A 14,557-nucleotide genomic window follows, 5' to 3' on the forward strand; every position below is an offset into this window, starting at 1 on the left:
CATTATTGAGATCCACTATGCAGAGTATTGCGGACGCTGCTATCCAGAAGCATCACGCATTATTAATAAGTGTCAATACATCAGAATTAATAATCCCTGGATATCCAATGGAAGGGGGATTTGTGAGAAAGAAACAACCCATGGCAATTGCTTCCATTTAAAAAATAAAAAAGGAGGAGATGTGGGAAATTATCCCATAATTGGCTGGGTGAAATTAGCTGGGATCAATAGGATAGGATAGAATATTCTATCTGGATCAATTCTATCTGGATCAAAAGATCCCAGTGAACATTTGCCAAGAGCCATATGGAGAAAACAGTCCTGGGAAAGCTTTTAGATAAGGAAGCCGAATTCATTTCGGGTGTCTATGTGAATAGCAATACACAGATACACCAGAGATGAGAGGCCTCTATTATCTGAGATATAAACACACAGAATTAGCCTTGCATCCTTTTGCCGCCTCGTGTAACAAATCAGTCATTCCCATATGCCTAGGCTGAAATGTAACACCCTATGTGATTTACAATTCTATACTTCCTAACTTCCCCTTATCAAAGAGTACCCTTTGTCCCTCCTCCCTGCCTTTTTGCCAGAATGTGTATCAAGAAGTGATTTGTAACATACTGTGAGATGCTTTGTTTGTATTAAACTGCTGACTAGCTTTCTTTGAACTTTCCTAATAAAGGGGCGCTCTAAAAGAATAGAGACTTGCCATTTTCACCCAGTCTGCAGTGTGTGTGTGTGTCTCATTGCCAAAGCAGCCTAGGAATTAGAAATTCGTGGAATGGTCCATCGGATTGTGAGTATGCTTGTATCATCAATGCAAGCTCACTCTCACATTGATACAAATATGAAAAGTAATTTTTAAAAAAGTTTCTTTTAATACATAAAAAACAAGAAAAAAAAATCAAAGAACCACTAATAGGAGATGGTGGCAAGGAGAGGGAGCAATGACCAAAGGACAGAAAGCAGAACTGTTTAACTCATTCTTTGCATTTATCTTCATGCAAAAAATAATGCAATCCAACTTACCAAAAACAGAACTGTAAAAAACAGGCTAGGAATAAAAATTAAAATAAGCAAAAACAAGATAAGAGAACACCTGTCAACTCTAGAAAAATTCAAATCACCAGGTCTTGATAGATGACATCCCAGAGTTGTGAGAGAACTGGCAGACATGGTCCTTGAGCCATTGAACCACATCTTTTGTAGTTCTTGAAGCACTGAGGAACTACCTCAAGATTGGAAAAAGGCTATATTGGCTTAGAAAGTTTTAGGAAAACTACCAACTGATTTTAAGTTGAACAGGAATGTTACAAGAAAGGGAAATTACTAGATTAAATATGACTAAGACATTTACATCATTTCCATTGAAATTTGTACTGCAGTGTTTCCTGCAGTGACACCCATAGAGTTATCTTATTTTGTATTTGTTCCAGAGCCTTAGGATGGAACTCATAGCAAAATCATTCTTAAAAATCACATTTATCTTAGCACTGTCATACCATAAATCAACATGCCATCCAAATCTTAGTTCATTACCTATAATTCAAGTAATCTTATTTTGGATCATCAAATTCTTTTATCCAGATCAAACAGTAGACATCAAAATACATTTTCAAATCCAGTAGACTCTCTTTCTGTACTAGTTTGTATCTGATTCTCATTTTTTTCTGTTTTTAAATGTCAGCCCAAGATACATAACTTTTTTCTCTAGGACAATTTTCTTGTCATTTTTTCATAATCCTGAAAAATCATATTTTTCATAAGCATTGTTACTTTCTGTTTATTTATTCTGAAGCCCACTAAAGCTCTAAAATGATTTAAGGTCTTCATCAAGTATTGTATACTCGTTTGGGGTTTTTGCAGAAATATAATTAAAACATCAGCAAAGGCCCTCGATTCATAAACTTCCTGCTTATTCAGGAGTCCTATACTATTTCTGACAATGACTGTCCAGTCTCTTCTTAAAAGCCTCTAGTGATAGGGTACCCAAAACTTCTGAAGGCAATTTGTTCCACTACTTGATTGTACTTACTGTATCAATTTTCTCCTTAGTTCTAGATTGCTTCTCTTCCTGATTAGTCTCCATCCATTATTTCTTGTCCTGCTTTCCATGTGCTTCAGTAAATAAGTTGGCCCGCACTTCAGGGATGGAACTGATGTTGCGGCAAAAATGGTGAGCTTTCACAGGGCTCCATGTTAAGCCACTGTATTCTACCCAAGACACCTTGGAGAGACCAATTTCTGTTGATCACAGGGAGCCTGTAAACTCTCTGTTCGATCAGAGAAAACTCCTCATCCGAACAGAGGAAAAGATGGCCATTAAGTTGGCCAGACTGAGGCTGTGATAGCTCTGATGAAAGAGCAGTAAAGGAGACAAATGGAAAACAGCATGCAAGATCTAGGTGAGCTACTCTTAATTTCCAACTTCTGTTGAGGAATTTGCCCCAGAAATTTACACTTTCCTGAAAATGACACTCTAAAAGAGTGGAGGTGGTTTTTAATCACTTCTCAAAAATGGTGGCAATCAAATACACGAGTCGCTGACAGACCTGAGTGACAGATCTGTGTGTCCCATTTTTGGCCCATTCCAGGCAGTGAGAATAGGCAGCAGTGGTGAGGATCCCCGCCGCCTGGAACAGGCCAAAATTGGAGCACAAGGATGTCGAAATTGGGGAACATGGAGGCTTAAAACGGGATGTGCCATGGCCAAAAATGGGGCAATGCGGAGGTGGCAATAGGCAGCAGCAGTGATGGGCAGTGACAGCAGCGATGGAAGGTGGTGATCCCCAAAGCCTGAAAAAACTGATAGGTGGTATTCCAGGAGGCAGATAGAATCAAGATCATGTGAAGTGTTAATACCACTTTATAATGCCTTGGTAAGGAGTATTGGCTTGGTCTTATAGCAAAACCTAAAATTTTTGATTTATCAAAGTTAAGGACTAGCTTGTTTTGCCTGCAATAGCCGAGTGTTGCCCTAATTGTTCTCTTCAGTCCTACAGGGGTTTGTGAAATGATAGCGGCATCATCAGCATATAAGAGAATTGGCACTTTGCGTTGTGCTAGGTTAGGAGGATGGAGATCAGGGTTCTGTAGGAGATCAATAAGGGATTAATATAGAAGTTAAAGAGGGAGGGGGACAGGATGCAACCCTGCCATACCCCTTTTTGTACCCTTACTGAGCCAGTTAAACTCCCTTGGGGATTGCACCTCACTTTCAAGGTTGAATTGGCATACAATTTTTGTATGAGGAAGAGGAGGCATTTATTAATTGTGGTGCATTTTAATTTCTCCCAGAGGGTGATCCTGGATATTGAATCAAAGGCCTGCTTAAAATCAAGGAAGGCCACAAAAAGAGAGGATTTTTTTTATATGTGTATTTTTGTACTAAACGGTGGAGTACCAAGATATGATCCACCATAGATCTTCCTTCTCTAAAACCGGCTTGTTCGTCTTTGATGATCCCCCCTGATATTAGCCAATCTTGAAGTTTACAATTTAGGTGTTTTTCTGAGAGGACTGCCATCTTTTATCTGACTCTTTAGCTGTTTCTCTGGCTCTTTGCTCTTTTTCCTTTTCCTGCGAATGGGAGTTAATCAAGTCTTCTGCAAGAACTTTAGTGGGGGTACCTGGGGCCCGATATTGTACTTGAAGAAAAACAGCTAAACCTTTTTTCAATGTCTCTACATCATGTTGGATGGCAATTAATTGTTCAAATATTGAAACCACGTTTGCGCTGTGAGAAGCTTTGCCATAAACTCAGTTGAATTTTCCCACGGTAAACTTTCCATACTCCGAATTATCTGGTTGTTGGTCGCCTTTTTTGCCTTTAGCTCAGCCTCCATATAGGAAGTTACTGGGCTAGTTGTTTGCGAGAAGAGCTGGCTTTCAGTTTAGTAAATGCTGTTTTGTCACATCTTTTTGCGGTCTTGTTCTAATCTCTCCAGATTGTTGGAGATGGGGGGGTTAGTTTTACTTACAGATCTCTTGCCAACAAAGAGCTCCTCGATTCTTGGTTGTTTTGCTGTCTTCACTGGAGGGAGAGATCCTGGGCTGGTGCCATGGCGATTCTTTCTTTTTCCCATGCTTTTTTAATTCTTGGCAGCAACAAAAGTTTTTGTTTGTATTATGTTCTATGTTGTTATCACCAAAAAATGTTAATTAAATAAAAAATGATCCAATGGGAGTACTAAAAATTGATAAAATAAAATAAAACCGGGAGGCACTACTAAAAAAAATACTCTCCAGCTGCACCTGCTGCAGCTCTGCCTCCAATACAAATTACAAGCTTTTGCAGATGATTTGGTATTCATCATAGAGGAACCACAAGAAATGGGACTCAAATTAATAAAGAAAATAGAAGACTATGGTGATGTTGCAGGATTAAAAATAAATAGAAAGAAAACTAAAATCTTAGTTAAAACCTTACAGATAAACAGAAAAAAGGACTAATGGAAAAGATAGACATTCAGATAGTAACAAAAGTAAAATTTTGGAAATCTACCTATCCACAAGATGTGTAGCTATAAAAAAGACAGCTATTTAAAATTAATACGGTGAATTAAACTGGATTTGGAAAAACATGCAAAACATCAATTTCAGGAAGAATAGCCACCATCAAAATGAATATCTTATTGAGACTGTTATAACTGTTCCAAACAACCCCAATAAAGCTGGAAAGGAAATTTTTCAAAGAACTAAATAGAATAGTATCCAAATTTATCTGGCAAGGTAGAAAGGCAAGAATTACTACAAGTCTCTACTAATAGAGGAGGCTTTGGGTTGCCAAACTGAGAATTATTCTACCAAGCAGCTGCCCTTATTTGGCTAAAAGAATGAATAACTCTGAGACGATTACTTGTACTAGACCGACATGATTTGCAACTAGGGTGACATGCCTTCCTATGGTACAAATATTTTCAAGGACACTATATTAGAAATTCTCTGTTCTTAATATGGGCAAAAATCAAGGAAAACAGTATTTGAAAATACCAGTCTGGTACTCCACGATGGAGGCACTAATACACCCAAATGTGATGGATATGGGACAAATTGTAATATACAAAGATATTTTGAATGAGAAGGGGGAATTGAAAAATAAACAGGAATTGAATGGCCAAGGGAAAGACTTAGCATATTGGCCGCATATACAGATATAATATAGATATTATAAAGATGCTAAAACATATGGTTTTTATAAAGAACTAACAGAATTGGATCAAATCTTAATGGAACCGGAGAAGAAACTACGGTATTTTGGGAGTATAAGATGCACCCTTTCACGCCCAAAAAGTGAGTGAAAATCTGGGTGTGTCTTATACACAGAATACAGCATTTCTGACCTCCCAAAACCCCACACCTTCCCAAAAATGAACATGCAGAGGGTTTGGGAGTCCTGCAAAGTGCTCCTGGGGGCTGGAGAGGGCAGAAACAAGAGGAAAAGGGGGCATTTTTTGCTCATTTTTGCCCCCCCCCATCCCCCAGGAACACTCTACAAGCCTCCCAAAGCCTATGCATACCCTGTTTTTTTGCAAAAAAAATGGGTCAATTTTTTGCTCGGTTTCCCCCCCCCCCCCAGCTTCCAGGAGCACTTTGCAGGCCTCTCAAACTCTCTGTGTGCCCCATTTTTCACAAAAAATGAGGTTTGTAGAGGGTTTGGGAGCCTCCAAAATGCAAAAACATTTTTGTTTAATTTACCTCTTCAAAATCTTGGTGCATCTTATACTCCGGTGCATCTTATAGTCCAAAAAATACGGTAATTAAAAAATTCTAGAATTATCTATTGACTATTAGAATGGAAGAGAAGCAAGTTAAAAAAAACCATGATAGCATAGGCTAAAACGTTGGTTATTCTATAGAATTGGACAAATGCCAAACGTTTTGGGAAACTATAAATTGACAATGTCCACTGCACACAAAGAAAACCTATCCAAAATGTTTTAGAGAAGACATTTTGCTCTAACAATATCAGCTAGAATGTTTAAGAATATGTCTGCCAAGTGTGGGAAGTGCAACCTAACCCCGGACTTGAACTATCACAAGCAGTGGGCATGCCTGAAAGCAAAATACACACCTGGATAGAAAATATGATAAAGGAACATATAGATTTAAAACTGGAAATATTTCTTTTGGGCATTATACCAGAAAAATACAGTAAAAAGAATGTATATTTAATGTATTAATAGCAGCCAGAATTATATTTGCACAACACTGGAAGGGCAAGGAGATTCCTACAGAAGAAAAGATAATAACAAAAATCTTGGAATGTGCAGAAATAAATAAACTAATACCTGAAATTAAAGAAAAGGAAGACACTGAATGTTTTGAGATATGAGATCTGTTTTATCGATAATAATAAGAGAAACAGAAGTTAGAACTTTTAAAATTACAAGAGAAAGATTAATTTCACTATTAGGGTTCATTATTGTAACTTATTAATTTTGATTAGAATTAATAATTGATATGTATTAATATGATGAGGGAAAAGCACTGTCTTTACAAGTTTACTATTAGAGGTTATTATTATTATTACTATCATGACTATTACTCAAAAGAATTATAACCAGACAACAAACTGTTTATATGAATATTGAATATGTTGCTCTTTCTATTTATTTATTTTTTAAAAAAAGCTGGCCCTCTCTTTCTTGTGGCAGTCCTTCAAGTATTAGAAGATTACTATCATGTCACCCCTGGACCGTCTCTTCACTAGACTGACCATATCCTATTCCTGCAATTATTCTTCATACATTATTGGTTCTAGGCCCCTAAACATCTTTCTGGTCTTCTTTGAACTCTTTCCAAATTCTCAACATCTTTTTCGTATTGGGGTGACCAAAATTGGATGCAGTATTCTAAATGTGGTTTTACTTCTATCCCTTTGTTAATTCAACCAGTGACATGAAGTCAGGGGAGGCAGGGGAGGCAGGGCCTCACCACTGTCATCATGAAAAGAAAAAATAAATAAAAGGAAAAGGGCTGAGGTAGTTGCTGCCAGAGTCACAGTGGATGACTCTGCTTAGTGCTTAACTGTTTAAAAAAGCCTCTAAAAAAGTGCCCTCTACAGGAGGGGGCGGGAGAACCACGTGCCTCATTTAGTCTATCTTTATGATCACTCGAGCAGAGTTAAGCAAGGGTTAAAAGCCAAAAAATTCCTATGTAAATGAAGCACTTGGTTCTCTCGCCTCCTCCTGTTGAGGGCACTTTTTTTAGAGGCTTTTTTAAGCAGTTAAGCAGAGTCATCCATTGGGGACTCTGGCAGCAGCTAATCCAGCCTGACCTCAGCAGCTCTTGCCTTTTTCCTTTTACATGTTTACATTTTCATCATGGCAGACAAGAGCAGAGTTGAAATCCTCTGTGAAACAGCTGGAAAAGGTATGTGGGTCGGAGGAAGGGGGAGGAATTCAAAATTAATGTAATTTGTAAGTAATTGTATTAATTTGTGTTTGTGTGTGTGTGTGTGTGTGTGTGTGTGTGTGTGTGTGTGTGTGTTTTACCCGGCTCTGCTGGCGCGCGGGCTGGCACTTTTTTTATGTCGGACATAGCGGCAGGGCTATTGGACATAGCAGCAGGGTTTTTGGACATAGCGGCAGGGTGGCTTTCGCCTCTAGGGCTGGGGCAGCGGGGTGGCTTTGGTTCCATCCAGCATTGATTCTTTGAAGCTTTCCATAGGTCCTCCATTGGTTCTATCGAGCATTGATTCTTTGAAGCTTTCCATAGGTCCTCTCTGCTTTTAAAGTCTTCCGTTGGTCTAAGGAAGTTTTTCCTCTATGGTGGACATAGCGCTGGGGCACCCAAAAGCCTCTATGGTGGACACAGCAGAAGGGCGTCCAAAAGCCTCTATGGCGGACACAGAGCTGGGGTTTTGGGACGATCAAAAGCCCCGGCGCTGTGTCTGCCATAGAGGTTTTTGGACGCCCCGCAGGGCAAAAGCCGAAAGAAAGTGTCCCGCCGCTTCTGTCTGACATAGAGACATCCCGCGTCCCGCAGCTGGGTCGGACATAGCTGCGGGGCACGGGATGCCTCTATGTCAGACAGAAGCAGCGGGACACTTTCTTTCGGCTTTTGCCTGCCCCACAGGACAGAAGCGGTAGGGCGCTTTCTTTCGGCTTTTGCCTCCCCCACAGGCCAGAAGCGGTGGGGTGAAAGCGAAAAGAAAGCACCCCGCCGTTTCTATCTCACATAGAGGCGTCCCGCACCCCGCAGCTGGGTCAGACATAGCTGCGGGGCGCCTCTATGTCAGACAGAAGTGGCGGGACGCTTTCTTTCAGCTTTTGCCTGCCCCACAGGACAGAAGTGGTAGGGCGCTTTCTTTCGGCTTTTGCCCATCCTGCAGGACAGAAGTGGTGGGGTGCTTGCTTTTGGTTTTTGCCCGCCCCGCAGGACAGAAGCGGCAGGGCACTTTCTTTCGGCTTTTGCCCGCCCCTCAGGGCAAAAGCCGAAAAAAAGTGCCCCGCTGCTTCTGTCCGACATAGATGTCAGACATAGTTCTATGTCAGACATAGTTGCAGGGCGGGCAAAAGCCGCTTTCTTTCTTTTTGCCTCGCCAGCCATAAACCTCACCACATGTCACTGAATTCAACCTAGTATTATATTAGCTGCTGCCACATACTGTTGGCTCATGTTTAGATGGTTAGGACTCCAAGATCACTCTTGCAGTTATGATTGAATAATGTTTCACCTAGCCTATACTTGTACTTTTGGTTTTTCTTGCCTAAGTATAACACCTTGCTTTTCTCTAGTTAAATTTCATTTTGTTGGATAGGGGCAAGTAAACAGGCTTATCGAGATCCATCTGGATCTTGAGTCTATCTTTTGGGGTGTTGGCTATTCCTGCCAGCTCCGTGTCATCTGCAAGTTTGATGAGTTCCCCTTTTATTTCATCATCTAAGCCATTTATGAAGATATTGAAGAGTATTGGGCCTAACATAAGACCATTATAGTTCCACTAAGGACTACATATTGAATGTGTTTGTCAGCCAGTTACAAATCCATCTGCTGCTGATGCTGTCTATCTTACATTTTTCTAGCTTAGCAAGAAATAAGTTGTGATCAACTTTGTCAAATCCAAGAATATTACTATCCCCAAGTGTACTATGTCCAAGTATACTATGTCCACTGCATTTTGTTGGTCCAATTCAGTCACTTTGTCAAAGAATGAAATAAGATTTGTTTGATGTGATCTGTTTTTGACAAACCCATGTTGGCTACTGGTTATAACTTTGCTTGTTTGTAATTGTTTGCAGATTTGGTGCTTGGCTATTTTTTCCAGGATCTTCCCAAGTATTGATGTCAGGCTGATTAACCTCTAGTTTCCCGTCCCCTTTCTTGGAGATGGAAACCATATCAGCTCTTTTCCAGTCTTCTAATAATTCTCCAGTTCTCCAAGATCTTTGAAAGATACGGTTCCAATATCTCTTCTGCTATCTCCTTCAGTACTTTAGGATGTAATCCATCCTAGTGATTTGAATATCTGCCCATGAAAAAAGCCAGCTTCCAATAAAACATGAGCTCTGTAGACCAGATGCTAAGCTAAACAGGCATTATTGATGCAGGATTTTAATGAGGCCTCAAAACCATGGCCATGTACATAGACCTAACTGTGGCATATTATCCTCTGCAAAAATCTGTCTATTAATTAATAACATGCTGCATCCTTTCAAATAATAATGGGGGACAACATAAGTAAGATTAAATAATAGCTTCTCACAATGGCTTGCCAAAAATTTCCCAATGGAATTTTTTTCCCATTCCAATTTCGCTACAGACCCACTTTTTAAATTTCTTTTTTTCAATTTTATGCTCTAGCTGGAGACATTTTGTTCCTAAAGAGATCCCTTTATTCTCTCTCTATGAAACACGTTTCTTCAGTTATAGAAAGCAGAATCCAGTTTACATCTCTAATATTTCAATTGTGCTTGAAATAACAAGCTCGATAACAAAATACAAAATGTGTTTCTTTTCATGCAGCCAAACATGATATTGCTAAACAACAAAGTGTATTCGTTGGAAACGGAGGCACAATTTGCCCCTCCCTGCACTGCAGTCATAAGATACATTTTCCTCTCTGCTGACTCAGAGGCCGCTCTCTCCACTCAGCCAGAATCAATTTAGAAAGGCAGATGTGTTTATTTCTTGGTAGTCCTGGTGCTATTTTCATTTTGTTAGCTTATTTATTAGCTACCCACTGCAAATTAAATTAACTTACTTTTCAAAGCTTTCTGTGGGTTCTGAAAAAACAACCCAGTGCAGCTGGGGAAAGTGGGAAAGGAAAAGAGTCATTTTTTCATCTGCAGAACTGAAGAAAGAATGCTTTAAGATTACAACATCAAAACCAACAGCCAAAAACATGAGAATGAGGTTCCTGTTCCCATTTCTAGTTTAAAACATTAATTTTTCTAAATTTAGCTATTTAGTTTTCATGAGCTTAGTTATATGTTCTATCCTGTTTTTATTTGTTAAGCAAAAAAATGACATGAAATTATTGTGTACATTTTCTCCTAAACTTTGCACTTCTGCAAAGTGGGTTTGAGGTTTCAGGAAAGTATATATAATATTCTTAAAGGATACTCTAAATTTGTACAATAAATTTATATTTTATTTAAGAAAGTAGCACACTTAAAATATAAATGTAATAGTTTATTTCATTTTTTTATGGATTTTAATTTTAAAAAGGAATTGTACTTCCGTTCTTTTGAAGGTAAATAGTGGCATTTTGCTTGTGCTAAATTAAGAACACTACTAGAATACAAAACAGTAAGGGGGGACATTATCCAAACTAAAAGAATAACGGTATTCAGAGGTTCAACATGTTCATCAATTCAGGAAGACCCAGACGTACATTAAACATTGTCTAGACTAGGCAAAGGATGCAGTGGCTCAGTGGCTAAGATGCTGAGCTTGTTGATCAGAAAGGTTGGCAGTTTGATGGTTCAAATCCCTAGCAACGCCTAACAGAGTGAGCTCCAGTTACTTATCCCAGCTTCTGGCAATCTAGCAGTTTGAAAGCATGAAAAAATGCAAGTAGAAAAAAACTTTGGCTGGAAGGTAACAGCGTTCCCTGCGCCTTTGGCCTTTAGTGATGCCGGCCATATAACTATGGAGACTTGTCTTTGGACAGCACTGGCTCTTCAGCTTTGAAACGGAGATAAGCACTGCCCCCTAGAGTCAGGAACGACTAACACATACCGTATTTTCCAGCGTATAAGATAACTTTTTAACCCCAAAAAATTATTTCAAAAATCAGGGGTCGTCTTATATGCCGGGTATACCAAAAAACCAAAAGAAAAGAAAAAGCGACACCACCAAACAAAAAGCCGCGCTGCCACCAGTGCAGATGCCGGCCTTTCAATTGATAACCTCGGCGGTCCTCACCTGGGATGGATGAGCACTGGGATGGCTTAGTAAGGTCTGGCTGGCAGGCTGGAGAAGGAAGGCACTGAGCTCAAACTACAAAAGCTCGGCAGCATGGAAGCTCTTAGCTGGCTCGCAGGAGCCTGAAAGTACGGGGTCATCTTATACGCCCAGCCGCCTTATACGGCGGAATATACGGTATGTGCAAGGAGACCTTTTACCTTTACCTTTAGACTGGGCAAATACAGGTAGTCTTCAACTTTGAGCCCAAAATTTCTATTGTTAAGTAAGACATTTGTTAAGTGAGTTTTGCTCCATTTCACAACCTTTCTTGCTGCAGTTAAGTGAATTATTGCAGTGTTAAAATAGTAACATGATTATTAAGTGAATCTGGATTCCCTATTGACTTTGCTTGTCAGAGGTTTGCAAAAAGTGATCACATTACCCAAGGACACTTCCACCATCATAAATATGAGTTAGTTGCCAAGCATCTGAATTTTGATCACATGATCATGGGTATGTTGTAATGGTTGTGTGAAAATGGTCATGTCGCTTTTTCAGTGATACTATAAAGTTGAATGGTCACTAAATGAACTGTTGTAAGTCAAGGACAACTTGTAAACCATTTTGATTCCTGAGTTACTATCCTCAGTTGAAAAGTACTACAACTGAAAAGGTGAACATGAAAACCAGCAGGCCAGCAGAAGATGCATGTGTGGTGGAGCTGACCTTGGGTGATGGCTCATGTGCCTGCAGAGAGGGCTCAGCATTCCACCTGTGGCACACATGCCATAGGTTCTCCATCACGGGTTTATGGGAATGAGTAATGAAAGAAACTGAAGGAAAATTATCAGGCAATATGGACTGGATTTCTCTGCTGAACTCATACATATTTCCCTTCCCTTCAAAAAATGAATTACATGTATCGCCCATTTAGTACTTTATCAGAAAAAAACTATATTTTCCACTAATGTAGGCTTTAAGATGGCATTGATACATACAGCCCCCTCTTATGCCTATCAAATTTCAGTAACTATAATTCTTACAAAAATCTTCTGTATGGCCAAATAATATTAGATGTTGTTGAACTGAAATCACATTGTTTGGCCATGAATCATTAAGGACCATAATCTTTATTTCTGAGAGATTGTGAAAGCATCATAATTAATGGGGTCAATGCATTTGTTTAGTTTTTGTGGAGGCACTGTTGTATTGTTTATTGTTCTAGAAGTTTTGGTCTCTATAGGTAACCAGGTTTTGGTCTTTGGTCAAGAAGGCTGTCTGTTTATGTCAGTTTTAACTGTTTTAATTGTTGGAGAGAATGTGTTAATGTCTTCTGGAATGGCAAGCATATCAAATCAAATTTATTAAATGTGTTATTACAAAATTTCTTACGATGAAAAAGCCAGCTGCAATATATTGCCATTTTAACAATATTTAAAAGCCCTGTCAGAAATTAAATGTGATAATCAGACAAAGCCCAAAATTAGCAGTCAGGACTAGTAATCATTTTCAGGGAATTAAATGTCTTTTGCGTTGTATGTTTAATCCATGATAACATTAATTAACAAAATATGTTAAATTTAGAGCAGCTTCTATAAACAAGGAGCCAAGGTGGCGCAGTGGTTAAATGCAGCACTGCAGGCTACTGCTAGATCAGCAGGTCAGCGGTTCAAATCTCACCGGCTCAGGGTTGACTCAGCCTTCCATCCTTCCGAGGTGGGTAAAATGAGGACCCAGATTGTTGGGGGCAATATGCTGACTCTCTGTAAACCGCTTAGAGAGGCCTGAAAGGCCTATGAAGTGGTATATAAGTCTACTGCTATTACATTGTTTCCAGAATCTGAGAGTTCTGTAAAGTTTCTTCTTTCATGATTTTAGGGGGTCCTTAAAATACAATTTTATTTCATTGGACCTTCAACCCTAATTAAAAATTTTGTAATTCATCTTGATAGAGGTAGGGGTTAATTTATTATTACTATTGAGTTTCATAATTTTGTTTTTTTTTCTATTATTACTTTTATAGATTAATGTGTTCATTTTATTCACAGTGTAACTTGCTCAGAATTTTTAAAGTTGTCTGAGTAAGATGGGCTATAAAACTGCAAATAAATACATAGGTCATAAAATATTTTTAAAAAAATAGGTTACCATTTGTTGAAACAACATAATCAGAGATAAGAATGTTTTGCTTCATCATCCAGAACAGCTGCTTCTTCTACAAACAATACAAAAGCAAGCTTCTGAACTGAAAGATATTCTTACTACTCACTATTTCTCTTTCAGCATTAATCAAATATTTCCACAACAATAATTAATACAAAACTAATCATGTGTCTCTGAGAAAAATGGGGATTGGTTGGTTGGTAGGGTTCTGCAAATGAGCTTTTAACTACTACTCATTCTTGAATTTCAAATGCTACCATGTTTTTAAATGTAACTACAGTATGGTCTATGTTCTTTGCTAGAAATTCCTTCCATAAATTTGAATGCATAATCTTTAACAATGTAAAGTACATATGAAGATATGGGGCAAAACAAACAAATTTATGAACAATTTAAAATATAATCATTTACCTACCTGATTTTCCCATAGTTATGCTCTTGATTTTAAAAGCTGCTTCTCCTTTAAATGCTCCGTTGTGCTAGAAACTGGCTGCAATTTCCTGGTAGTGGATTCAAAGAATCTGCTTCTCCTTTAAATGCTCCCTTTTGCTAGAAACTGGCTGTAATTTCCTGGTAATGTTTCAAGCTCCTTGACTGCATGAAACAACCATGCATAATAAAATGCAACCGCCCATTCACAGTGCTCAATAGTCTAATGATGCCATATAAGGAGTAAAGTTTTTTTTTTCTTCTAAACTTGAAGCTCCCTTGTAATCAAAGATTCTTCATCGTGCAAGTAACATAGCAACACAAGAAAATACAGAATGATTTCCTGTATTAGTGAAAGCAAGAGGAAATCAAGAGAAAAAATATTTAAGCAAAATATGCTAAGGGAATTCAGTGATGCACATTTTAGCAAGAACGGGATTCTGCAAATGAGTTGTCTCTTCCATGCTATAATCCTGAAATGTTACTGTGTGCATGACTACTGATCTAGGAAGTTGTTGCATGTTGAATTTTTAACAATGTAAACTTTTACTATATGCATTTCTGTAATTCCAAGATGTAATAGAGCAAAACATAAGCAAAGTACTCA

The 14,557-nt window shown here is 38.6% G+C and overlaps 1 protein-coding gene across 1 annotated transcript in view; it reads right to left on the reverse strand.

Annotated features, from left to right (window-relative positions):
* The window catches only part of GLIPR2 (GLI pathogenesis related 2), a 56,285-nt gene extending 42,210 nt beyond the window's left edge, over positions 1–14,075 (reverse strand). Inside the window, exon 1 of the mRNA XM_032238061.1 lies at positions 13,937–14,075. Coding sequence (XP_032093952.1) covers positions 13,937–13,949 — 13 coding nt within the window. The 5' untranslated portion in view covers positions 13,950–14,075. The remainder of the gene's footprint in view (positions 1–13,936) is intronic.
* Positions 14,076–14,557: the final 482 nt, after the last annotated feature.

This window comes from Thamnophis elegans, chromosome Z (assembly GCF_009769535.1).
Source record: "Thamnophis elegans isolate rThaEle1 chromosome Z, rThaEle1.pri, whole genome shotgun sequence".
In the NCBI taxonomy this organism is placed as follows: domain Eukaryota; kingdom Metazoa; phylum Chordata; class Lepidosauria; order Squamata; family Colubridae; genus Thamnophis; species Thamnophis elegans.